The 26523-nt window shown below is 46.0% G+C and overlaps 1 protein-coding gene across 1 annotated transcript in view; it reads right to left on the reverse strand.

Annotated features, from left to right (window-relative positions):
* ITGA3 (integrin subunit alpha 3) overlaps positions 1–26523 on the reverse strand; it is a 366625-nt gene that overhangs the window by 59306 nt on the left and 280796 nt on the right. Inside the window, exons 12-16 of the mRNA XM_086923967.1 lie at positions 23485–23621; positions 20684–20830; positions 14636–14733; positions 12763–12925; positions 11922–11990 (exon numbers count right to left, since the gene is read on the reverse strand). Of these exons, the coding sequence (XP_086780093.1) occupies positions 11922–11990; positions 12763–12925; positions 14636–14733; positions 20684–20830; positions 23485–23621 (614 nt within the window). The remainder of the gene's footprint in view (positions 1–11921; positions 11991–12762; positions 12926–14635; positions 14734–20683; positions 20831–23484; positions 23622–26523) is intronic.

Below are 26523 nucleotides of genomic sequence, written 5' to 3' on the forward strand. Positions count from 1 at the left end.
CGATCCGTCGTAGACAAGGCCGTCAACGCCGTCGTAGGTCATGGTCGACGCTCTCGCCATCGACGCTCTCGCCGTCGACGCTCTCGCCGTCGACGTCGACGCTCTCGCCGTCGACGTCGACACCCTCGGCGTCGACACCCTCGCCGTCGACACCCTCGGCGTCGACACCCTCGGCGTCGACACCCTCGGCGTCGACACCCTCGGCGTCGACACCCTCGGCGTCGACACCCTCGGCGTCGACACCCTCGGCGTCGACACTCTCGGCGTCGACACCCTCGGCGTCGACACCCTCGGCGTCGACACCCTCGGCGTCGACACTCTCGTCGTCGACACTCTCGGCGTCGACACTCTCGTCGTCGACACTCTCGTCGTCGACACTCTCGTCGTCGACACTCTCGTCGTCGACACTCTCGTCGTCGACACTCTCGTCGTCGACGCTGTCGTCGACGTGCCATTGTAGACGAGCCTTTGTAGACGAGGCCATCGTAGACGGGGCCAACGTCGACGCCGTAGACAGGCTGTCATAGACGAGCCATCGTAGATGAAGCCATTGTAGACGAGGCCAGCGTAGAAGAGGCCATCGTAGACGAAGAGGCTGTCATAGGCAATGATGATGGTTTTGTCATCGACGATCCAGTTGACGATGTTGGCTTCTTAGTCTTTACCTTAGGAGGTATAGAAGACGCCTTTCTGAATGATCCCATGACCAGTGGAGGTGATTTTGACGGCTCAGAAGTCGTCTTTTTACCTGATTTTTTCTCCAAAAGCAAGTCCTTTACTCTCCTTTTCCACAGAGTGAGGAGATTTTTGAAGGACTGCGCCCGGAAGACCCATGAGCGGTCTTTTTTAGGGCCTTCTCAGGACGGTCCCCTGAGGAATGAGTCTGAGGAGATTCTCTTCTTTTTTGAGGTCTCCAAGACGTTGAGGGCAACACCTCATAGCAGTAACTGGAGAAAATAAAAACCTCCTTTCTGGTCTGAACAATATTAAAAGTCTCTCTTCACAACCCCTCAAGAAATTACTTGAGAAAGTGCAACATACCTTGCAGCCTTTGGCCTGTGAGTGTGAGGAACAGAGCAAAGCAACCTTCTGGAACAAGAAGCGCAGGCTTTAAAATAAAATTATTTCATTCATCTGTGAAGGTAATCCATAGTAGAAAGCAAAATTATTGTAATTAAGTGAAAAAACACAGAATCTGAGCAGAGCTCAGGGGAGACTCCCTTAGCACATCGTGCGGTAGAAAATCTGAGGGACTGAGGCTCCTGACAGGAAGGTTCTAGAGGGAGGTGTTAGCTGATTGGCTGGCTCTAAGAGTTTGTCCTTTTTACATAAGGACAAGGATAGGCTACTAAGGGGAGGACCTTAGGCCTATTTTTCTCTATGTATGTCTATAGGACATTACTTTTCTATGTACCGGAGGCTCCCGTCTCGACGACGGGGAATGATTCAGGCATGTGAATCTATGAAAGACACCCATAATACTGGATAACCAGAGAATCACAGCAAAAAGTGGGGGTAACCATAAGAAGCAGACCCTACTCTCCTACACAACTCCCCCCCCCCCCAAACGCAGGGACATTAAACTAACCTGGACCAGCTGAGTCTTCATGTTCTAAGTGGAAGTATCTAGAGAGTCCATCTGCATTGGCATGGTTACTCCCAGGTCTATGTTCCACTGTATAGTCCATCCACTGTAGGGAAATGGACCACCTGAGCAGTTTGAGATTTTCACCCTTCATCTGTTTTAGCCACAAGAGTGGCTTATGGTCTGTCTGAACTGTGAAGTGAGTACCAAACAAGTATGGCCTCAGCTTCTTCAGGGCCCAAACCACAGCAAAGGTCTCTCTCTCAATAGTTGACCAACGTTTCTCTCTAGGGGTCAGCCTTCTGCTAATAAAAGCTACTGGCTGGTCTTGACCTTCTTCATTCAATTGTGATAGTACAGCCCCTACCCCCAACTGAGAAGCATCTGTTTGAACAATGAATTATTTGGAGTAGCTTGGACTTTGCAGAATGGGAGAAGTGCACATGGCATGCTTCCGGTCATCAAATGCCTTTACTGTCCGCTGAACTTTCTTGGGCCTTCTTTTAGAAGTTAAGTCGTTCAGGGGTGTCACAATGGAACCATACCCCTTGACAAATCTGTAGTACCCAGTCAGGCACAAGAAGGCTCTGACCTGAGTCTGGGTGGTTGGAGCAACCCAGTCCATTATGGTCTGGATTTTGCTCTCTAATGTTGAATCTGGCCTTCACCTACAAGGTGGCCCAGGTACACAACCGGACTCTGCCCTAACTGACACTTGGTAGCCTTGATAGTTAGGCCTGCCTTTTGCAGGGCCTCCAAAACATTTTCCAGGTGGATCATGTGATCTTCCCAGGTGGCACTAAAGACAGCAATATTATCAAGATAAGCTGAACAGTAGTCATCCAGGCCTGAGAGGACTTTGTTCATCAACCTTTGAAATGTAGCAGGTGCATTTTTCAGACCAAAGGCATCACCACAAATTGATAATGCCCACTAGGGGTTGAAAATGCGGTCTTTGGCTTGGCCTCCTCGGCTAACCTGATTTGCCAGTAGCCAGCTGTCAGATCAAATGTGCTCAGATATTTGGCTGAGGCCAATTTATCTATGAGCTCATCTGCTCTAGGTATTGGATGGGCATCTGTCCTGGTGACAGCATTGAGACCTCTGTAGTCTACACAAAACCTCATCTCTTTCTTACTACCCTGGGTGTGAGGTTTTGGCACAAGGACTACTGGACTGGCCCAAGGGCTCTCTGAGGGCTCAATCACTCCCAGTTCCAACATTTTCTGGACTTCTGTCCTGATACAGTCCCTGGCATGATCAGATTGCCTGTAAATCTTATTTTCAACAGGCAGACTGTCTCCAGTGTCCACTTCATGAGTGCACCAGGTAGTCTGACTTGGAGTCAGTAAAAAAAAAGGCTGTGTGCCTGTAGAACTTGTCTGCAGTCACTCTGCGGTTGGTCAGTGAGGCTGCCTGCCAAGGCTACACCATCAACTGAACCATCATCAGGGTTCTGAGAGAGCAGGTCTGGGAGAGGGACATTCTCTTCCTCCTGTCCTTCATCAGTAGCCATGAGCAAGCCCATGTCTGCCCTGTCAACATATGGTTTCAATCTGTTGACATGAAGCACCCTGTGGGGGCTCCTGGGAGTTCCAAGATCAACCAAATAGGTTACCTCTCCTTTCTGTTCAACAATAGTGTGGGACCTACTCCACTGGTCTTGGAGAGCTGCTGGGGCCACTGGCTCAAACACCCCCACTTTCTGTCCTGGATGGTAAACAGTCAGTACAGCCTTTTGGTCATGTAAGGCCTTTTTCAATTCCTGACTTGCCTTAAAGTTTTTGGATGCCTTTTTCATGTACTCTGCCATCCGGGAGCAGAGACCACATACATAGTCCACAATGTCTTGCTTGGGAAGTTTCAGAGGTAACTCCCATCCTTCCTTTACCAGACAAAGGAGTCCTCTTACAGGATGCCCACACAGAAGTTCAAAAGGGCTGTAGCCAACCCACTTCTGTGGGACCTCTCTATAAGCAAACAAAAGGCAGGGTAGCAGGATATCCCATCTCCGCTCTTCTGGGAGACCCTTGATCATACACTTTAAGGTCTTATTGAATCTTTCAACTAGACCATTGCACTGCGGGTGATAGGTTCACTCCACACTCCTTCCACATTGCAGTCAAGTAACTCGACATGAAGTTTGCACCTCTATCTGATACAACCTCCTTAGGGAAACCCACTCTTGAGAAAACTCCCAGGAGGGCTCTTACCACAACAGGTGCTGTAGTGATCCTAAGAGGAATAGCTTCTGGGTATCTGGTGGCATGATCCACTACCACCAGAATAAACCTGTGCCCAGAGGCTGTTTGGGGATCCATTGGTTCAACAATGTCTATCCCAACTCTTTCAAGGGGAACCCCCACCACAGGTAGTGGTATAAGGGGACCTTTTTAGTGCCACCTGCTTTGCCACTGGCTTGGCAGGTTACACAGGAGCGACAAAACTCCTTGGTGTCTTCTGACATGTGAGGCCAGTGAAAATATGGAACAAGCCTGTCCCAAGTTTTGTTCTGGCCAAGGTGTCCTGCAAGGGGAATATCATGGGCTAGTGTCAAAAGGAAGCCCCTGAATGCAAAAGGTATGACCAACCTCCTGGAAGCACCAGGCTTGGGGTCTCTACCCTCTGAATACAGGAGCCCTTCATCCCAGTAAACCTTATGGGTTCCACTAGCATTCCCTGCAGCCTCAGCAGCAGCTTGCTGTCTGAGGGGCTCAAGAGAAGGGCAGTCCAACTGCGCCTGCCTCAGACCTGCCCTAGAAGGTCCCCCTGTCCCAAGAAACTCAACCTGATCAGGCTCAAGCTCTTCTAGGGCAGTTCCTTCCTGGGGCTCACAATCAGCTTCCTCAGAAGGCTGATCCTCATCCTGAGGCAGGGGGAAGACACAGCCTTAACCCTACTGCTCCATTTCCTGGAAGGCAACTGGTCCAATATTCCAGAATCCAGTGCCTGTTCAGTGTTGCAATTTTTGACCTGTGACCTGGTCACAGCAAGAACATGTGCTGATATGCCCAACATTTCTGTATGTATCCTAATCTCCACTTCAGACCAAGCTGTAGTCTCAAGGTCATTGCCAAGCAAGCATTCTACAGGGAGGTCTGAACTAACAACAACCTTCTTAAGGCCAGTTACCCCTCCCCAGGAGAAATTAACAACTGCCATACTGTGTGTGGTAGTGACATTGCTAGCATTGGTCACTAGGTAAGTTTCACCTAGTATGATCTGTCCATGGTCCACAAAGTCAGGTATCACCATGGTGACAGTAGCCCCTGTGTCCCTGTAGGCCTATTCCTCTTTCTCATTGACTAAAGGAGTTTGTCTGTACTTGCCCAAGCTATTGGGACTCACAGTGAAGGACATATCCATGCCTCCATCACAGATCAAAACAGCTTGAGTTGGAACTCTGACTAGGCCAGAGTCCATCTCAGTTCCCAGGGTTAACCATACTACACCCTTTTGTTGAGAACCACCACTTGGAGCTGAACTAGGGGGAACAGTTGCCTTAGGGGCAATGGTGGCTGGAGCGGTCTCCTTTTTGGTGCAATCACTGGTCCAGTGAATATTACTTTTACAAACTTTGCACCATGGTTTCTTTTGGCCTTCTTTCTTTTTAGATTGTTGGGAACCCCCTCATTAGAAGCTTTTTGGGGACCTTGAGAAGACTTCTGGTCTTTTGCTTTCTCCCCACCCTTTTGATCTTGCTTCTTCTGGTCACCACCTTGGTTCTGTACCTTCTGCTTCACCCTGGTTCTGACCCATTTTGTGCCCTCTTACCCAATTCTTGAGGAGAGGTCAAATCAGAGTCAACCAGGTGTTGATGCAATAACTGGTTCTGACAAATATTAAGAATCTGTTCTCTCATTATAAGGTTATACAATCCTGTATAGTCACTTACTTTACTGCCCAGTAACCAACCTTCCAGAGCCTTAGTAGCACAATCTACAAAATCTGTCCAGTCCTGAATCTGTGTCTTTTGGGTATCTCTGAACAGCAACCTATACTGTTCAGTGGTTAGGCCAAACCCATCTATTAGAGCACTCTTCAGGACAGTGTAGTTGTCAGCATCCTCTTCTCTAACATTGAGGAGCTTGTCTCTTCCTTTGTCTGCACAGGAGAGCAACACAATTGATGCCCACTGACTCTGGGGTACCTGCTGTACTTTGCAGGCCCTCTCCAAAGCAGTTATCCACTTGTGGATGTCATCCCAAATCTGATAGGGAGGGACAATCTTGTTTAGGTTTCAATGGGCATGAGCCGATCCCTACCACTAGGGATATTGCTGCCACCAGTGGGCTCTAGCCCACACAATTTCCTCTCTCTTTTAAGAGCCAGGGTCTCTTTGACCAGGGCAACTTCTTGCCTCCTGAACCTAAGATTGACTTCTCTCATTCTTGCGTCATGCTCTCTTCTCTGAGGGGATGTTCTGCTCCAGTGAGATGAGGCAGTTGACCCTATTGATGAGCCAGAATGGTGAGATTCACCTGAGTTAGATCTCTATCTTCTGGGTCCACCAGTAGGCCTATCTGCGGGAATGAAGGAGTGACCCTCATGGCCATCTCCATCTCCAGTTAGTCCTCTTTCTCCCAGGTCTGGTTCTTAAACCACTTCCTGGTCTTCATCCTCATCCTCTTCAGAGTCCTAGTGGTGAGCCCCACCAGGATCCTCCTCTGATGATAGATGCCCCCCTCCCTACTACCTTGGGTACCTGGATCTGATGCTTTTGCCAAGTCATCTGCCACCAGTAGATCTATGAGGTGTTGACTGGTTTAACTCTGTCCTTGCCTTAATGTTCTTGTGACACATAATCCTCTCAAATCTTGGAATGAGAAGGTGTCCTACTTAGAGGTCTGCACTTGGCAGGTCAGCACTTGGCTGACATCTGGCAGAGCGCCACTAGCACCTGCTCTTAAGGACATGACCAGTGAGGTGTGGTGTGTGCACTACCTACACTACTTGTTTTCCTACTAGAACTTCTCAAGAAGTTGTAGTAAGGGTGTGCTAAGCCCTTACCACCTACAACTGCTAAGTTCAGTAGAACTTATGTATTATAAGACTTGATTCATATGCGCTATGTATAGCGCATAACCACCCGGAGGCCTCCGGGTGGTTATGCGCTATACAAGTGGAATTTTTCATTTCATTTCATTTCATGTACCTACAGGTACCTTGATGTGATTTATCAAATGATATTCTCAAGATTATTTGGTTAAACAATGCAAGCTCTTATCCCATCCGCTGCTCACCAATGTGAGAAGTTAGCGTGGCATATATGATGTCCACTAGTTCTAGTGGGCACCTTGCACCAGTCTAAATCGACCCATATTGATGGTGGTTGTAAAGTCAACCTCATAGAAAGCTATCCTAAGGGTAGCAGTGACGAGCAGTCTTCAGGCTAAGACTTCAGAGAGCGAATTAAGCAAGTTGTTTTTATCAAATATAATCCCTTGAGTACCAAATGAAAGCACACCACAAACAGTATATATCACACATATATATATATATATATATATATATATATATATATATATATATATATATATATATATATATATATATATATTATTCAAAACACAACCCCTCTGCATTCTTTATGAGGTCAGAGGTAAAAGTACAATACAAGTTACTCAATTAGCATACGATAAGTTGCAAAGTATACGTTTTGCCCTAAGGGCCACACAAATCATATACTAAAATAGTGGTATAAGAACCACGTGAGAATTAGAAAGCAGGCCTGGGCCCTGTGGAATCGCTGGAACTGCTCTAAACAACCAAAGATTAGGATGCAGGAGGCCCACAGGAGAAAGTGACTAAACACAGCCGCGGGTTACCATTGACTTTCTATGGGAAACAAACAAGTTACAAATTTACAATTTAAGGACACTTCTAAATAAACTACGATGGAACCCTTTTGGACTCAGACACTAGGAGTGCTAATACCCTCGTGACTACCAGAGTACTCGTGTTACCTCACCCACGGAAGCCGGGTGCATAGGTCTCTTTTGGTGTCGGGTTTCGTTGTCGATTTCAATGGAGATCTGCAAAGGAGTGCTGCAGGTGACCAGAGGAAAGTGTCTGGGTGGATCTAAGGGTGGATCGAAGGGTGGATCGAAGATCTGTAGAAACTAAAAGCAGAAGGGACAGAGTCTGGGCCACTTGCCAGTGACCAGGGCGGCGATAGGAAGATGCCACCAGATGCCGGATGATTTCAGGTGATAAGGTAAAGTTTGTCTCTTCAGCCACGAGGACCAGGAGGCGTCGACGACAACCAGGAGCTGGATTCGAGCTGTGCCACGAAGGATCTAGTTGACTGCGGTGTCGGTATCCGGATGGGACCCAACAAGCCTTGGCAAACGCAACCCATGCAGGATGTCAAGATTGGCTTCGGTGCAGACCAGCAAGGTCTGGGGAACTCCTGGTTGCAAGCCTGGAGCAACCAGGAAAGCAAGTTAGATTGAAGGTTTGTCTTCTTGGGGGCTCACTAGCCAATGGACTAGGAACCATGAAGACGCGTCGAGCGGAAATGCACAAAGCGAGCCCACAGGCCACTCGTGGAGTGTGGAGCTCTGTGCTTCGTTGCAAAAGGTGCTTGGGTCTGGGGCTTTAAGCACCCTAATGCAAAACTTCGGAATACCTCGGGAAATCGATGCAGGTAGCAAAATGCAGGATGTCCAGGAGTTCCGGTCCCACGTCTCTCGTGTCTACCACGGGTCTCATCTTTGCTGTGAGCGAAGGTCGGGTCAGAGATGTCTCAAAGTCTGTGCCCTGTGTCGCAGATTCTTCGGGATCCGGCGAAAGCCTCGAAAATGCAGACCGGCAAAGATGCTTTTGGTGCCTGTTTGAACAGGGTGGTCACTCCTTGACCCCAAGGGAGATGTCTTCCGTCTTCCAGTCGAAATGGAATGTCGAAGGTCCAGGATATAGGTTTCAGAGTTTCGTCCAGGGTAATCTAAAGTCCTTTGGACTGGGATCCTATACTTATACTAAGTTTAGGGGTTGGACTAACTTTAAGGTCCCTCCTATGGGTGGACCTGGGGTGGAGGTGGTAACACCCCTTCCCTGTTGTCCAGTTTCGCGCCAGAGCTGGGGCTGAGTGCCCCAACAGGCGGTTTGAACTAAGAAATGCATGGAGCACCTAGTATGCCCCAGGCAGTGTCTGGAAAGCATTCACTGAATGCAGCCCTCCATGCCCCAAGACACAAAGAGCCTGTCTGGGAGGTGCCAGCACCTCCCTGGGCAGGAAACCTATTGTCCAGGCCTCCCCTGCCGGAGTTTCGTCCAGCAGCAGGAGGGCAGACTAGTGTCTGTGGCAGCAGCATCCATTTTATGATGCTGAGGCTCTGTTTAACTTTAACCTGGTAAACCAGTAACTACATGTCTTCTCCTTCTAGAAGGGTGGAATGCTACCCCCACAAACAGAACTGGTGGGGGGTAGTTTTCCAAAGTGTTTGACACCTTACACAACATGTTTGATAAAGCCAAACCAAAGTTATCATTAACCGCGAGGATGATAATGCACTTAAGAGTATATGGTATGGCTATATCCTAGAACAGCTATAAGGAGATGGTTCCGAAAGCTGCAGAGGGGCTTAGCTCATGCTAGGGCACCCTCTCACATAAAACCAAGCACTCTGCCTCCAGGATTGTCAAGGCCTGCCATAGGAGTGACTTATAGGTGTATATGTGTCTATGTACTATATCTAAGTAAGGGGTGATTACACCACCTTACCCAGGCTGTGTGAACAGACCTGTGGTGTCAGTTCGGAAGGCAAACCAGGGGTGGCACAATACATGCTGCAGCCCCTAGTAGTCCTAGGGTGCACCTATGCCCAGGGTACCTATGGTACACTAAACAGGGGCTCACAAGGGTGACCCAGTAACCAATCTGGTATGTACCTAAAGTACATGGTATCAATTTAGAGAGAGAACAGCTGGGCTGTGGGCCTGATTAGCAGGTCCACAGCCACACTAAAGTCAAAAAACCAGAGAATCACAGCAAAAAGTTGGGGTAACCATAGGAAGCAGACCCTACTCTCCTACAGTTATCACTAGTGTTGCGCTACAGCGACTTTCCAGCCCCAGAAAGTATTCAGGCCACTGTCAGGCCGTCTGGGATGTGTACCACAGGCGTGCACCAGTGGCAGCAGAGGGGGAGAAAAAGGTCTTTGTAACAGGAGCCGGTCAGAGGCAGTCGATGAGCGCTGGCACGGTGGCCGCGGCATCCCGCCACACAAGGCAAGTTCACAGGCAATGTCGGGGGTCACCACAGTCCCTGTAGTCAAGCTCCAGTCACGTCATATCACGGCAAAAGATAGTCTTCCAACGCCGGTCGCAGCCCGACCTGCCTGTGCCCGGAGAACAGATGTATGCCGCCGGTCACTGCCACTGCAGCGTTGCGGTTCCGGCTCAGACGAATCCTAGGTACACGGGGCCACGTGGGGTTCCCCAGGGGATCAAAAGTGCAGTCCCCCGCCGCGACGCACTCCAACCAGAGCGGGGTAGGTCACCCACCTCTCTCACTCGCTCCCTAGCCCCGGTCTGTAGCGATAAAGGCCACCGTCGGCACCTCCGCCGGTGTTTCAAGGACGCACCCACTAGCCCCTCTGGTATTCAGTCCGCCGCAGCGCCGGGTCCTTAACGGCGCTCCCGCGACCCAGAGAGGATTGAGGCGAGCAACAGCCACAGTCCGGGTCCTCCCGCTTGTAGCAATGGGGTGCCTCACGCTATTTCTCTGCCCTCCAGACACGCAGAAGGTTTCCATCACCGGTCTTACTCACAGCCGGCAGCCACGCGGCAGCTCCCAAGGACCTGTCCGGTCCGATTGCGCAGGTTGTGTATCCGGTTCTCCGCTGCTCCGCTGAGGTCACAACGGGCATCGATAGGTTGTCTGGCCCTTTCGGAGACAGCTTGTGGCAGTTCTGCTATGATTTGGGGACAAATAACCGGATATTGGGATGGATTTGGAGCTCGGTCGGCGGAGCGGAACGATTAGGCGGCCATCTTCGTGCTCTGCTTTGCCACGCCCCCTTATTTTGCTAACTTGTCTACCGTTTTCAATGTTTGAGGGCTTAAACAGTTACAAGATTAGCATCAGTAAGACCGCCTAGACACAGACCAAACTCTATAGATGGTAGGACTGTCAGATGCCCTGACTCCTATGACAAACGGGAAAAAACCCTGGCGACAAAGCCTAGTAGCCAAAATGTTAACATAACTTTCCCAGATAATAACCCAACATTTATAGGAGGCAGTTGAAGAGGCTGCTGAGGTGGGATTTCTGTATGGCTAGTGTGGTAGCGATACAAAACCCAGGTCGACCATCGGAGAGTGATGGTGCATACCGCCCAATCTCGCTTTTAAATATAGAGACTAAAATAGTAGATAAGGCTCCAGCCAATAGGTTATTTAATAGTTGATTGAAGATGATCCCTTCACTGGTACACCTTGACCAGCAGCTTCATGCTAAAGAGAGGCAAGACATAACCAAAGAAAAATGCAGTTGGCTATGGGAAAGGCTCACACCTTGCCATGGCAAGAAGCAATCAAGGCAATCAATTTATTTGTCACACTGAATTAGAAATATCTATTTAAGATAATGGAACAGGCCAATTTAGGGCAAGTGTTTTTAAGGTATGCCTGATCATTTGTAATAGAGGTGAGAGATTGCTCTGCTTGGTTAATCTAATGTCCCCATAACTCAAGTCCAGTGTTTTCTCCATTCACCGTACAGCAGGATACTAGACAAGGCTATCAAATCTCCCACAGCCGGGATCCGTATGGATGGGCAAACACTTGGACTTGATTGGGCAAACTGTTGTTCCTCCACCTTAGAAAACCAAGATGGTCAGGTTAGCAACTTTTTGCAAACCTGGAAAAATGAGAAATGTCTGGTCTCTTTTTTAAGTGCGATAAATTAACTCCTTACCCACTGCAAGGAGGTGATCTTGCAGTGAATTAGCAACATTGGCTACCCATTGCTTTAAATACGTGGGCACACACATTACACATGTCCCACAACTTGCATGGAAATTAAACCTTGACTCACTCCTTCGGACTTCAAGGGCAAACCTGACACAGTGGCATAATTGCCCCTTTCCATTACAGCCCCATTAAAAATGGTCTCTCCACCTAAATTGCTGTGTGTGATCCAAAAGTACCCCTTGTGTCTTCCAGAAGATTCGAGAGCACCTATGTTGCACACCTATGTTGTGCCCAGAGAGTAACAAACTTAGATTGTGGCAACGCCAGTTTTAAACAGACGTTATTTCAGAAGGAACCCATCTTTCACCTCTTAGACTCATGTGGGGGACTTTAGAAAAATATGTAAAGCCAATCTCACCTTCTGGTTCCTCTTGAAAGGATTCCCCAGTTCGCATAACAATGTCCCATTAAAGGTGCACGAGAGACTCTAGGGGAGACAGTACAACAAACAGCTTAATGCATGACATCTTCCACCCACCACCAAATGTATACAACAAATTCATGTTTGTGTAACAAAACTAAGAACAATGTATTTCTGCCCTTCCAGGACACTGGGGCCATCGTCCAGGTAGGAGGGAGCCTCGCGGATTTCCCTCCCAAGACTTTCAGTCAGCAAAGGGAACAATTACTGCCCCCATGCTGTTGGATATACAAACTAACATTGTATCCATCCCATTTTAGCCAATCATCCCAGGTTTCATCCATTGCTCCAAATAACACATCAACCAAATCCTGGATGTGCATGAGAAACAGGCACTGGAGATGTAAGCAGCCAAAGGAAGATGAGAGCAAGCAATGTAAGAGTCAACTAGCAAACGCAGAGAATGAGAAATGAAGGTGAGAAAGAGAATGAGGCGAAAGACATATTAAAAGAGATGTTAGCTAGCACAAAATGGATCAGTAGAAACATTCAGAAATATCAAGTTAGGGAAGAGAGGAATAAGCAAAAGAAAAGGAGAGAACAGCTAGGTAGAGGGAGCAAGAATGGAGAGACTTATGTGGCAGCATGTACAATTGCATTTCTGTATGAAATATATATTTTGGAGGAATTTGAACATGGAGTAAGGAATAGTAAACATTTATAACTGCTGTATCAGGATGCTGTTTGGTCACTTTGTCAAATGAGGTCAGTGATGTCACTGGAGAAAACAATGGCCGTGGATCAGTGGTAGAGAGAGCAAAATAATATTTGTCCTTACCGGTCGGACAGAAGAGAAGAGCAGGACAGGCGGGATGGTGATATTTAAGTTCGCCTCATGTGCGTCCTCGCCATTGGTGGGTGTGGTTGGAATGTTTGTGACCGTGACACTCAGTTGGAGCTTTGTTTCAGGGCTGTACTCCAGGACCTGTACACCCTTGTCCCTGCGGATATACACAACATGTTTACAAGGCTATATTGTTAACTTTTCTAGAGGTGCTCAGAGTGGTGCAAAAGAAACCAGCAGCCTGCCTGCTCTTGGAGAGGCACTTTGAGTTACCTTGCGACACCCATATGCTACTGGATGCATGCAAAAACATCAAACCGATGGCTAGATATTGCTCAGAGCACACACGCTACAACTGATTTGTATGGTCTTGTGTTGTATTTTATTGGCATTTATATAGCACTTTCCATAAAAGCCCGGAACAGCAAGAGGCACAGTCAGGTATTGCACTAACACTTGCATACTCGTCAACTTGTAAGAGGAACACCTGTAAATCACACACACACTGATCTGTGAAACGTATCAACGGGTTACAGTGACACCTACATACTTCTCTTGAGAGAAGTGTGTATACAAATTTAACACTGGGCCGTTTACATATTGCTAACAGTGTTAGGGACAGGGACTGGGGTTAACTAAACTAATATCCTCCTCATCCGGTGGGACACACATGCAAAGAGGTTGCACTGGTACCTAATCATTGGTAACACTTTAAGAGACACCTGTGAAGCAGTCAGGGTGTAAGGCATGGGCCAAACACACAAAACATTGGTGGGAGGAATGCTTGCATTTTGTCTAACCACTGGCAATTGCTCGGGTAGCATTCCAAACTGTTCTTTTGCCCACCATGCCAGCCACCTCAGGTTGGACCCCTGGACTGGCAGTTTGGGCTGATATGTTCCTATTGGAGCAGTGTCGAGTCTGATTTGCATATATCGGTGTCCTGACTGAGGAGGCTTGGTGGGAAAAAGAACACTGGGTTGGAATACAACCATGAGCAATTGCCAGTGGATAGACAGTGCAAGCATTCCTTCTATCACAGTATGCATGTTTGATATACCGCCCTAAGTGGCGAGGGCATGCACAGTCGTGGGTCCTGTGTCTACTGTGCCAACGGAACCAAAGAGTACCAGACTAATGAGCCCCAATCAGTCTTGGGTTGCTTGTGTTCTGCTTCAGGGAGGACCTAGATACCAGTTCATGCTGGACTCCTTCTACTGGAGCAGTGTGGAGACTGATTTGCATATGGCTGGTTCCAAACTGAGGTTGCATAGTAGGCAAAAAATCAATGGGTTGGAATGCTACCATAGCGATTGGCATTGGTAAGACTTAGTGCAAAATTTCCTCCCATCACCTTTTATGTGTCTGATGTAAAACGGGGGTATCCGCATATCGATGACACTATTAAAGGCTGGAGGTAACGGACTCTAAGCTGCTCCTCATGAGACACAGACACACCCACACATCTAACATCTAAGCATGAGCGACACTTTAGGAGCTATATGTTTGAAACATGGTGTAAGACGGGAGTACCAGCACATGTGTGACACTATTAGCGTCATACATAGAGTTCCTTATGGACACGTAACAAACCTGTGAAAACCTCAAGCGCCCATACGTCTCTCCTCCCTGATCACTCACATCACACCCTGTGAGTCATTAGAGTGGAAGTTGCTTATCAGTAGGGTGATCAGGTGATCTTGGGCAACGTGTTTCCATTTAAAGGAACTGAAAGGCTGACACTTACAAGCTTCATCTTTTCTGTGGGCACAGTATACAAAAACCTAGCAATGGCAGAAAGCAGGAACAGGACAAGCCTTGCTTCCTCCCCATTATTAACCAGAGAGCAGACAGGCGGGCCTCTCACCTGGGCAGCGGATCCATCTGCGAATTCACAAACTGGTAGGACATCTGCAGGTTGCTGTTGCAGGTGTTGTCTGTGCCACACTCCTTCTGGAAGTTAATCTAAAGGTAAATCAACATAGTTACAAAATCTGCTACTTGCCCCTCAAACACAAGAGGGAGCAAAATGCACAGTGGCAGATGCCCCTAAGAGGTGTGGGAGGGAGGGGGGGGGGGGGGACTAAAGGAAGTGTGGCCCCACTAGAAAATATCTATAGGGAATGAAGGCAGAGAGGAGCATAATGAAAAAATACACTGCTTTCATTTTGCTTTATGTTTGAATATACATAACAACCAGCATTGAGTCACAGCCAGGGTGTATACGCTCACAACCAAAGCTGTGAGAGTTCCTGTTTAATGAAATTAGGAGCCATTTCCATTCCTCCCATTAACATGCAGAGGCCTGGCTGGATCAGCAAGGGCGAGCTGAATGAACACATAGTAATGAGGTGGCTCATCAAGGAATGGTTTGAAGGAGGACAGACCCTTGACTTGAGAGGGATAATTAATTGTGATCCTTCACAAAAGAGACTTTCCTGTTCAGGCCCATATGCTTAGTAGCTTTGATACGAGGCCATTCGATTTTTCTACTTGCGTAGCTGAGCTTTACAAGTATTAGAGGCACAAGGAGCTAAGAAAACAGCTACTTACCTCTAACAATTGTTTTGCACCCACCTGTCAGACGTGCAGTCTAGTCTTTGTTTGTAGAAGTGCAATATTTTTCCTCAAAAACTTTCGTTGTGGCTGTCAACACTGGGAATGTCTGTAAAGATGTACCTGTGTGACGTCGACCAATGAGCAACAACGATACAGGGTTCGGTTCCATCCAAAGACTCTTTTTTTATGCTCTCGGTATAATGTGTGTGAAAGAATTTGTCGCTGATGCACCTCATGGGGAGGCTGAGATGCATGTGATCCATAACCATTCAGGCTACAAAACTACTGGTGCAGATAAACAGCTTCATTTTTGGAGCTTGAAACTGTTAACACATTTGCATACTGTGCACGGAATAGCAAGCACTATTTACTTCAGGGCTGGGCTAGCGATAGGAACAGCTCAAAACACATTCTAAAGTAGTGTTTCCCCTGTGCACTCATCCGTGCAGCTATGTTAATACGGTCATGTTTTGCAAATGAACGCAGTATGCCTCAAATCGGTGCTGAACGTGAAAGTGTTCAGCCTTGTGGAACGTGCTCGAGGCCATCTTGGTCATGAGTGACTGATGCTTTTAGAACAAATATGTTTGCACCAAACAATTCACCTGTTCCATCCAGATTGAGTTAGGTCTCCCTCGTTAAAAGGAAATGAAGGATTGCTTTGAGCTCGGTCACTTTAGAGCCCTCCAGGCAGGCAGTGATCTGTTTAGAACTATTTCTGCTTTTATCTGTGGAGCCTTAAAAATACAGTCACTAACTCATCTGACCTACATGGAATTGGTGTTATCTTAACTGCTAGAAATACAGACTATAGAAATGTACGTATATAGCTTGCTGCAGCTCGCACTAGAACATGGGGTAACAAAATAGCAATATCGGATGTGCAGGTAAAGCGTCATATTTTCTATATGTATCTGAATAAAGGGATGTTCTGCATCCAATACATGAAACTCTCTAATGCTCAGCAAATTCAGTACAAATATGAGTGTTCCCTTGAAAAACAAAGATAGTCCATGTCTGCATTGGTTGCAAAAGAAAGACCTCTTTTATAGGTCAGTATCGTGTTTCGATCCTATTTTGCCACCTGTTTTTTTTTATTGGTGGTCTTGTTTTCTTTAATTGTTTTAAGAAAAATGCACTCATCGGAAGCTTAATATAGGCAAGGCAGCAGACCTTTCCCCTGTGTGCAATCAGGACCTGACACAACATCCATAAGGACCATGCTAAGATTAGGAAAAAGTTGTAGACGCGCCTCTTTAAAGAGCAGCAACTGTACACTTCTGCTCCCAGAAACCAGCTACCACCCCATCACTTGTTGGCTTTATGCTTGCCTTTGAAACCCTACAACGCTCTTCTGCCTTTTGGCTAGGTCAGCGCTATACAAATAGCGCATACATACATACATAAAGGCCAGCTGTGCGGTGTTGTGTGCCTCTATATGCCATTAACGTTGCAATGACTAAGTGTACATAGTCGTACATTTTAGATTTTTATTTACCAAATGTGGAAGGTATGTTAAAATGCCCTTCCCTGCCCCATGAATGGGCGAGACTTTATTCCTCAGCGACCACATCATAGAAGGTTCTCATCTAGGTAAAACTGTCAGATCGAAGGTCGTCTGTCCTCCCTCAGATCAGGTCAGTGACCTCTGGAGCCATGCTGCTGCCTTCATTGGCTTCCATAATAAGTAGTGTGATATGTAATTGCCTTTCATGTGAGATGCAATGGCGGTCTGCATTCTTAGGAGCACTGTGTGCCCATGTTGTTGCAGTCAAAATCATAGTCCTACAATTTCCAAATAACCCAAAGGGCTAGTAGAAAAGGTGGAAAAGTAAAATAATTGTATTGTACCATCTTCTCAACAGTGAGTTCCCTTTGGATGCTCTTGGTGGGTGAACCGAGGTGCTAACTTACCTTGTTGTGTTTCTCCTGCAGTAAAAGTCTATGTCTGGGGACACCTCATCGAGAAGGTGTAATAAGGTAAAGCGATCTACTTCTCAAGTGTGGTTTAGTTTTATAAATATTCTCCAACCGGTATGTGTTCTGTAATAACAGCGATAGGTGCCTTTAATTATTGACATTATCTATGCATCCTGCAATAGCCTTGGTAAGGATATTTCCCCTGCTTCTTGATGTAATATTTTGTTATAGGCTTTGTTCTGATTTGAATGAAGATGTCATTTTACCATAGTCTGAAAGAACCGAGGGCTCAACACAACATTTCACGGTCCAGCACGTGTGTATGCAACACAGGACCTGTCCTTGACCAAGACCCAATAATAGCCTTTGTGGCTCGGACCTCTGCCTTGGATGTGTCTCTTCTGATGTTAACCTGACGTCTGGGAGAAAGATTGTTCTCCTTTGAGGTTGTGCTGATTCAACCATTTTGAAGAGTTCACCCCCAGTCGCCTGCCTCCAGCTCACAGCATCATTTCTTGAGCAACCACTGTTGTTGCGCTCTCATTTCGGTCTAGAGGGGCCTTGGAGGATGCATGAATTCGTAATTTCCAGCCGTGCTATCACTTCTCTCAATGCCAGTGACTGATGTCTGATTAAGACAAATGTTCTGCATAAAGGATGCTCTCCTCTTCTCGGTTGGATAGTGATCGTCTTCTTTGTGTTTTTCAGGGGCCTCAGACGTTCTCTGTCCTGCCTCACTTGGAAGCCAATGTTACTTGTTTCTCTTGATTGCGAATCACTGTTGATGTGTCGGTTCTGTTGTTCCCCTTGAACTGCTAACGTTGATATTATTTGGCAATGGTGTAGCACACAATCAGCCAGTAGAGAATTCAGAAATCACACATGTATCAACACTGCCCATGACCAACAGCTGATGCAGGTACAGACAAGCACGTATGCCCTCTTGTCTACAATGCACATTTTTCAAATGCTCCTAAACGCAGACAGGAATATGAATGGTATGGCTGAGAACTGATCATGCTTGTGGCGTACTCTGAAACGTTGTGAAACAAAAGGGGATGATGGACGGAGCGTTTGAGCAAATCAAACACTCACCCCCAGTCAACTGATCTGGGTTTAATCCATCACCATTCTTTAGCTCACTCAGCCACCCCAGTTCAGAAATTACCATATGCAAATCAGTCTGACCCTGTACCTCATGGGAACAGTCCAGCCCGAACTGCCAAGCCATGTCTTCCCTGGACCGGAAACAAGCATCCTGGGACCAGTGAGTGAGCTAAAGAATGGTGATGGATTAAACCCAGATCAGTTGACTGGGGGTGAGTATTTGATCTGCTCAAATGCTCCGTCCATCATCCCCTTTTGTTTCGCTTTGTTCGCCCTAAGTTGGCAGGGTATGCTCAGACGTGAGTCCCTTGCATTTAGGCCTAGATCTCTGTATTGGGGTGAATGCATGACTTTGTTCTGCATTCTGTCCATCAATTGTTGTTTTTGCATTTGTCACCCCGAGTGGGATGGGTATGCTCAGACGTGAGTCCCATGCTCTCCACACCACTGAAGGCAAGCTATCCTGGCTGAAGACGGCTGATAGCCAGAAACCGGTCCTAGGATGCTTGATTCCGGTCCAGGAAAGACATGGCTTGGCCGTTCGGGCTGGACTGTTCCCATGAGGCACAGGGTCAAGGCTGATTTGCATATGGCCATATCTGAACTGGGGTGGTGTGGAGTGCAAAAAAACGATGGATTTAGGCCCGGATCTCTGTACTGGGGTGAATGTATGACATTGTTCTGCATTCTGTCCATCAATTGTTTTTGCAGTACTCAAAAACGTTGTCATTTTTTCCAGGTCTCTGATACTTCGGTATGTGAAAATTGTGCGACCTCTTTTCTTAAATTGACTTGAGCCATATTATGGCTTGTAATCTGGCTGTGCAAAACATCTGAGTTTTGCACATTTAATCTGAGCAAACTCATTTATTCATTGATCTAGGATTTGTCACAGTATCCTATATCTTCCTTCTAAAACAAATTACTTTTTTACCCTTTCCACTTACAAAGCCACCGCGTTAGCCCTTTTTGCTAGAAGTAATTTTACGTGTCCTCTCAGAGATGATAAGTGTTGCTCCTGTTAACTTTTAGTGGTACCTGCCTTTACCTTTTTCCAAACTGGATGCAGTATTGTTGGGCATGCTATATCCAAGACCCATCTGTTTGAGGTTATCTCCACTCACTGTCTTGGGGGAAACCTAGACGCCCGTCACCCATTGGGGTGCTTCAGTCGGGGCTTAGTTAAAAGTCACCTCCAGCACACTAAAAACACATGCACGGATACTATGGCCCCCACTGTTGTGGGACTTTTTGACCTTTGATTGAATGTCTCTGTATCTTTAGACAACTAACAGACTACTATCGTCTCATACGACCTCTTGTGGTCAATGCACAGATGGGGTGTGAGCGTCCATCGCCTTCCAAATTGTGTCCATGGCTCATCCAGTGGTGATCCATTGAAAGGCATATTCTTAACCTGTAGCACAGACTTGATCCTTTTGCTCATGGCCAAAAAGGTGTGATCACACACTGGGCCAATGTATCACTTTGTTCTAAAGGAAAGTTTTTCCTATTATTGACTGTTATCCTCTAATCCTTTATGATATTCATGTGTCAGATGATGTATTAACTCTTCATGTCTGCGTCAGAATTCAGCAATGGCCAGGCACAAGTGCATTGTTTTTCATAATGGGGAATAGTTATGTTCTTTACGCTACACACTTCTTCTGGGTGTGCACAAGAACATACCCTTGTGCACCATATTTAAATACAGATTTGACCTTTTCCCAGATCTGTAACCACTAATCTCTAACCCTTACCCTGAGAGGAACTTTTTCCTACTACAAAAAGTCTTGCTCATTAGCATCTATTCTTTCTACAACAACCAGGCTCATTACCTCATTCCAAGGACAGTCATGTATTTTCACTGCGACCCCCTACATAGCAAGGTACAACAGAATGATAATCATAGGTTTTAGATGAAGAAAACACATGTCGCAAAAAATTATCACTCCTAGGTGAGAGAAGCCATGTTTTGCCTTCATTCCCTGATCTCCTTCACCCTCCTTTCAGCAATCACGCCTTGTGCACCTCTCAGTTACTTGTTGGTTCCTGGTAACTCTTCTAACTCAAACTCAGTCCTTTCACATCTACATATCAGCCCTCCATTCCCTTTAACCCCACGCCGGCTTTCTCCCGATGCGCCATGAATTTTCATCTTTCATATCAGCTCCCTACTGTCCCACACCTGCTCTACTTTCAGCGCCAAAGGGTTCCGGAAACGCACTTGAGCCTCAACGCATGCCTCGGTAGTCCTCTCATACCTCATCCCTCTCATACCTCATCCCATATGGGGATCTCCCACTTTAGATCCGAGAGACGCTCTCACCTCAGTCTGCTCCATGGTGGGCTGATCCATGTTGAGGACAGGGAAGTTGTCCAAGGAGCGCACGGCTTGCCTGCCGCGAGCTTCCCTCTCGTGGATGGAGTAGTTCATCGAGAGCTTGATGGGATGAAGCTTATCTCGAATATTGTTCTGTAAACCATAAGAGACTGGGGGTCAGAAGCAAGCATCACCAAGATGAGCATTCAAGACTGCACAGCACTGTTCAGAAATGTAGCAAACAGGACTGTCGCCAACTGGGAAAACCAGCGACAGTTCCATGTTTGCAGAACAAGAGCATCCAGAGCATAACATTTTTTTTATTCTAGGTATGTTGTGTAGCACAGACATAGCTCCATGGAGCACTTCACAAACAACAAACTTTTTGGTAGGAGGAATTTTTCAATCATGTGAAACCTGACTGCAGAATCCAGGGGGCAGCGGATATGAACATTTAATTGGGATTGCAGTAGAGAGGATACTAAACATTACATATAGTCGCAAATATTTTTTTATTACCCGACCATGCACTTTTATATGTAATAAACACATTGACAAGTTCAGGAACAGAGGGATAACGTGTGTGGCAGCTGCCTGTATATCATGGGACTGGAGGAAGTACTTTCCTGGCTCCCAGACTGCTGTTTGAACCTGACCTGTTCAGTGTTCAGGTAGACAAACATTACTCAACATGTTTCCTGACACAGGAGGTCATGTCGTGGGGGACCTACAAGGCTGCGATAGTTTTTGAACAGCTCGTAATTTTGATCCCCGCACAAACCTCAGTTTACGTAAAGATGAGAATTTGCAGCCTGATTCATTATCAGTCTGTATATTGTGCTAGTGAAGAAATAAGTTCCTGATGGTGTCGAGGGAGTGACACAGAACGTATACTGTTGATGTGGGGAAGAGTAGAGAATATTTGATTTTGACATGTAGGCTTGCGATATAAGGATACTTATAGCCATTCACCCACCGGCTACGGCGTTGTGTCCTGCATATGAATTTAAGTGCTACAGCATGTGATTGAATGGGAGAATGTTTTATCGTCAGTTAGACAGACATTTGCATGTGGAACGTGTGCATTCATGTGCAAACATAAGCACTGTGCGAAATGATTTCTGCTCCAATCACAAGCTAAGCAGAAGCCTGCGTTACAGACACACACTAGAAGAATAAAATCCCTGACAGATTGGTGCACAACCTAACTCCTCAAGTATGGCTTCCCATTCCATGCACAATAAATGTGCACAGGGTCAACACATTTCTCAATACGTCCACGTCTGTGCTGACAACAAATGAGTCAGAGCGGTTCTGCTCCTCCTTTCCTCATCCCCTTCCTTGTTCAACAGATAAGGAACAGAGACTTATCTGATGCTCTTCCCTTCATCATCATCAGGCTGAGCAACCTTCAAAGAACTAAGACAGATTGAGGTTCGAAACTCAAACTAAAACTGATCATACGCTGCACTGTAGCTTAAAGATGACGTAATAGAATCTGAATTTACTTACTTAACATACTGTAAGTTACCTTCTACAGTGGGCACACAATCCCAAAGTCGTGATTCTGTTTCCAAATCTCCCTCTGCCAGCCGTCTAAATCTGGCGTGCATGGCTAATGCACAGTAGGAAGCAGCTTTTCTTCAGAAGCCACCATCTAAGCTGGCTCAAGGCTTCACATATTAACAATTTCTCATTAGAAAGCAAGAGCCTAATATCCTTTATGTTTAACTTTTATTTGCCAATGGAAACTCATAAATTTGAACAGATGCAGATTCTGTCTGTCTCCATCACTCCAGATGTTCATATCTGTCAGCACAGCTTTCCTTGCGATTGTGTGGACAGGATTCTAACTTCCACGTCACCTCCAGGTACTTGATACCTTTTGTCTTCCTCTGAAGCCTCTTTGGCTAGATTTATCTGCCTGTATGGCTTCTACATTCATAATTTTCTTTAAGACTTGCCTTCTGGAGGCGCAATACTGGATAACATAACCAGCTGAAGCTTAATTTTGAAAATACAAATGTTGGGGTGCTGGGTGGCAGTGACAAGTCGAATGATCACCTTTTGGCAATAAAGATGGGTATTAATACTATATGGGTCAGCTTTATAAGCACCTGCACCTTCAGATTTGACTCGGTCATCATCTTCTTGACTGTAACAAATGCTGATTTTCCCTCCTGTACCTGACATTTTTGTCTATTGCAGAACATGTTATCAGTACTTACATACAGTGGGGGTACGTTGTGCAAGTCACTGCTGTAACTGGGGTCTTTTAAGGCTATGGGAACTCCGGTTGTTGGGATCTCCCATATGTGTAATCAATAAACTGCAAATTGTCCAGAATGTGGCAGTTATAATGCCCACTGCAATCTGTAACTTTGTCTCTATGGCCTTGCATCAGTTTCACATTGCCTCACAACAGAGCACCAGATTTCCGAAAAGGTACTCTGCACACAACATTGGGTCAAGTGTTCTTGAAATGCAAACTGAGAATACAGGGGCCTGACGGATCGTGCACTCAAGTAATTTCTAACGTTTTCAGATCATTTACCAAAATGAGACAGGAAGGGGTCCTTAGCTTGTGGCTTATCTGCCTTTTGTGGGAAATGTTTGCTAGAAACTGAAGACTTACTGTTCTTGCAAATGTTTTAGGCCTTATCGCCTTCTAGCACCGAGGAATAATTTGATCCACTCTGCACGAAAATGTAGGAATCAAATAGAAACCAGCAGCCCAGAATGCCATGCAGGTGCCACAGACATGGGCACCTGAGCCAGGCAGCAGGTGTGCAGTGCTCAGCACTCACCAGGAGAAGCAGCGTGCGCGTCTCACACTTGGTCTCCGGCATGCTGAAGTACCCCTGGTAGATGGGTGAATTCGTTTCAGGGAAGCGCACTCTGGCTGGCCTTCTGTCCTTGTCCGCTTCCAGGGTGTACGCTAGAGCTGTGGAGGACAAAGGGGCATAATTAAGGCCTCCATCAAGCAAAAAACGACCTCCCCTACACATTCATACTATAGGGTCAGTGAGCTTCCCACATTAACACCACCCACAAATCAGAAACAGACATCAAATTTATGATTGAAACAAACAGGCATCAACTTCAAGAACCCAGGTACAGCGTGTTCATCTCTACATCAGAAACCAATGATAAAAGCCCTGAAGATAAAAATCTCAAGTCTGCATATCACCTACACCTCACTACTACACCTACTCACAATTCCCACAAACCCCACCGAAAATACTGAACCTGATCAGATATCAAAAAATCACTACTACACCCAAACCACTGTGTACATCACTTCATACAAGTCTACATAAGAACTACTTTGTCCACTAACCAGAGTTCACTACAACACTGACCCACTTTGATCATCAGCCATATGGCCCCATGACTCAATATCCACATATCACTAGTAAATGCAATCCAAACCTCCCACCGGTACCCCTTCCTAATCAAACAATGTCCCATAAAATCAAGAAACACCATCTCACTCCTACGACCCGTCCAATGCGTCAATACGACCGGACTAACTATGCTCACCACCAGCAAATTACTACTACACCAACCATCACACCTGAACCCAGAATGCATAGTATACCACCTACACTTCACTAACACACCCAGCACTATATGAAGAAACAAAATGCAAACTATTGCCACATTAGTACTCTCACGTCTGAGTCCTGGTCCAGTGACACCTCAGCATCCTGGCCGGGGCTAGTACCAAGGTCAGCAGCCTCGCAGTTCACACTGATCCCTCAAATCAACTGTGCACTCACCACTGCTTTCCTCATGTAAAACTTTGAAACACATTTTCCTCTTCAATCATGATAGTACAATGTTCAGAGCACACAGGCGCCAGTCATCGCCAGGAACGGCTACAGCAAAATCATCTACCAGGGCCTTCAAAAGTATCCACTGCAGAGGTTGTGATGCATTCAGAATGCAGCAGCCAGTCTCTTCCTTAATTTGAAGCACAGAAAGCACATCTCTAACGTGCCTGCCTCGCTTCAAGGGTTGTAAATTAATCGGTGGAGCCGCGTATGAAATTCAGGAAGCTTTGTGCGGTGGATTATATACCACAATATACGGACGGAAATCTTGTCCTGCAAAACTATTGACTCCAGAAAATCAACTAACACTACATTGTCAAAGATCGGCAATTATAGATTTACTATACCTAGCTCCACGTCTACATACCTTGAATATATGTATATTTCTTCAAACTACAGAGATGTGGAGTTAAGAATAGTAAATCTATACCTACCAATGTATAATTACCTTGATAATATGGAGGTCTCCGATATTCTGGAGTCAATATATTTGCAAGATAATTTTACAAACATGATAATATGATAGACCACCTATGCAATATAGAGGTTTTTACAATATGGACCACACAATATTAAGGAATAAAAATCGGTCGCTACTGCTGTGGGGAGGCTTACACGTCGCCATTTCCAGATTTCTGACTGTGCCCACACAGAGAAAACTAAAAGCGGGGGAAAGCTTTATTTCATTTCAAGTGGCAGTCCCCTGGAAGAGTCTGTAAGAAGAGTTGAGGACCAAGTTTGACCACGATGCTGTCAGCACAAAACACAAAGAGGATCTTTTCGGCTGGGCACAATAAGCGACATGATATGAACTATAAACTCCAGTTATGCAAACTGGGCTGGCAGGTCTTGCCAGATGCTGGTGATTGAAGATTTTATAAAACCACATTACCATAAAGGAATGTTGCATCCAAACAAACAACCCCAATCTATCATACTCTTGACTATAAAAAGTTTAGTAATCATACCGCTAAACTACTCCCTCATCTATTATACAAGAAAAATTGCACACAAACCAGCACCCACTAATCTACCTTCACTACAATTCTTGCTGACTCTGCAGACCTCTACTTCTGCATTACAATTACAGTATGCATTGTTACCTATTACTTAAATCAAATGCTATCATGAATAGATAGGGGCTACTGTACAGACCATTAACACAAGAGGTTAGAAAACACAAAAGATAACCATACACTGTACTCTATGCTAGTCACACTTGCACAAACATTAGCACAATATTACAACACCTCCACAACATGCAACTCACACCGTATTGCCACACTAGTAGTAGACTTAGTCCAACCACACCTCTCCACTAAACACACATCGTGCAATGCTCACCATAACCATTTAACTACTATAGGTTGCACAGTTATTAAAATTGTACACATGATTGAATATCTGGAACTGGTGAGGAATAAACATTCATCCCAAACCAAGATGGCCCCTGGGAGGTAATTCTAGTTCAGAGGGCTTTCAGGGAAGCGGAGAGTATCTGGGCTTCAAGGTGACAGACAGCTTCGCCTATTCCGACATGTCAGAATGAATATCTATTAATGATGAGGAACAAACAGTTATCCCAGGCCAAGATTACATCCACTGGAGTTTGTGCTTCAGAGGATGTGTTCTCTCCTTACTTCCTGTATTGCACCATTAAGGTAGCTGCTTTACAGGAATGGTTCCTTGCAACACCTATTAGTTTAGCTTTGATTTTAGATCCTTTACCGGTCTTAATTCTGTGATACCAATTTCTGATTTGTGTTTTGAGGGTTGTCCGGTTCATGTCACTTTTGGAACCCTCCAAGTTGAGCCAAGTAAGAGTTAGATCTTCAATGTTAAAAGGGTTGAGCCCAACAGCGACTTCCCAGACAGGTTATGTTAATAGATTATTTATAGAGAGCTTGGTTGCCTAGGCTTCATGGCACTGTTGAAATCACAACACTGATTTAAAAACCCCATACTAATACATATAAAATCAGATACCGTGGGAAACATAAGGTGCTCAGG

This window comes from Lissotriton vulgaris, chromosome 5 (genome assembly GCF_964263255.1).
Source record: "Lissotriton vulgaris chromosome 5, aLisVul1.2, whole genome shotgun sequence".
Taxonomy (NCBI): domain Eukaryota; kingdom Metazoa; phylum Chordata; class Amphibia; order Caudata; family Salamandridae; genus Lissotriton; species Lissotriton vulgaris.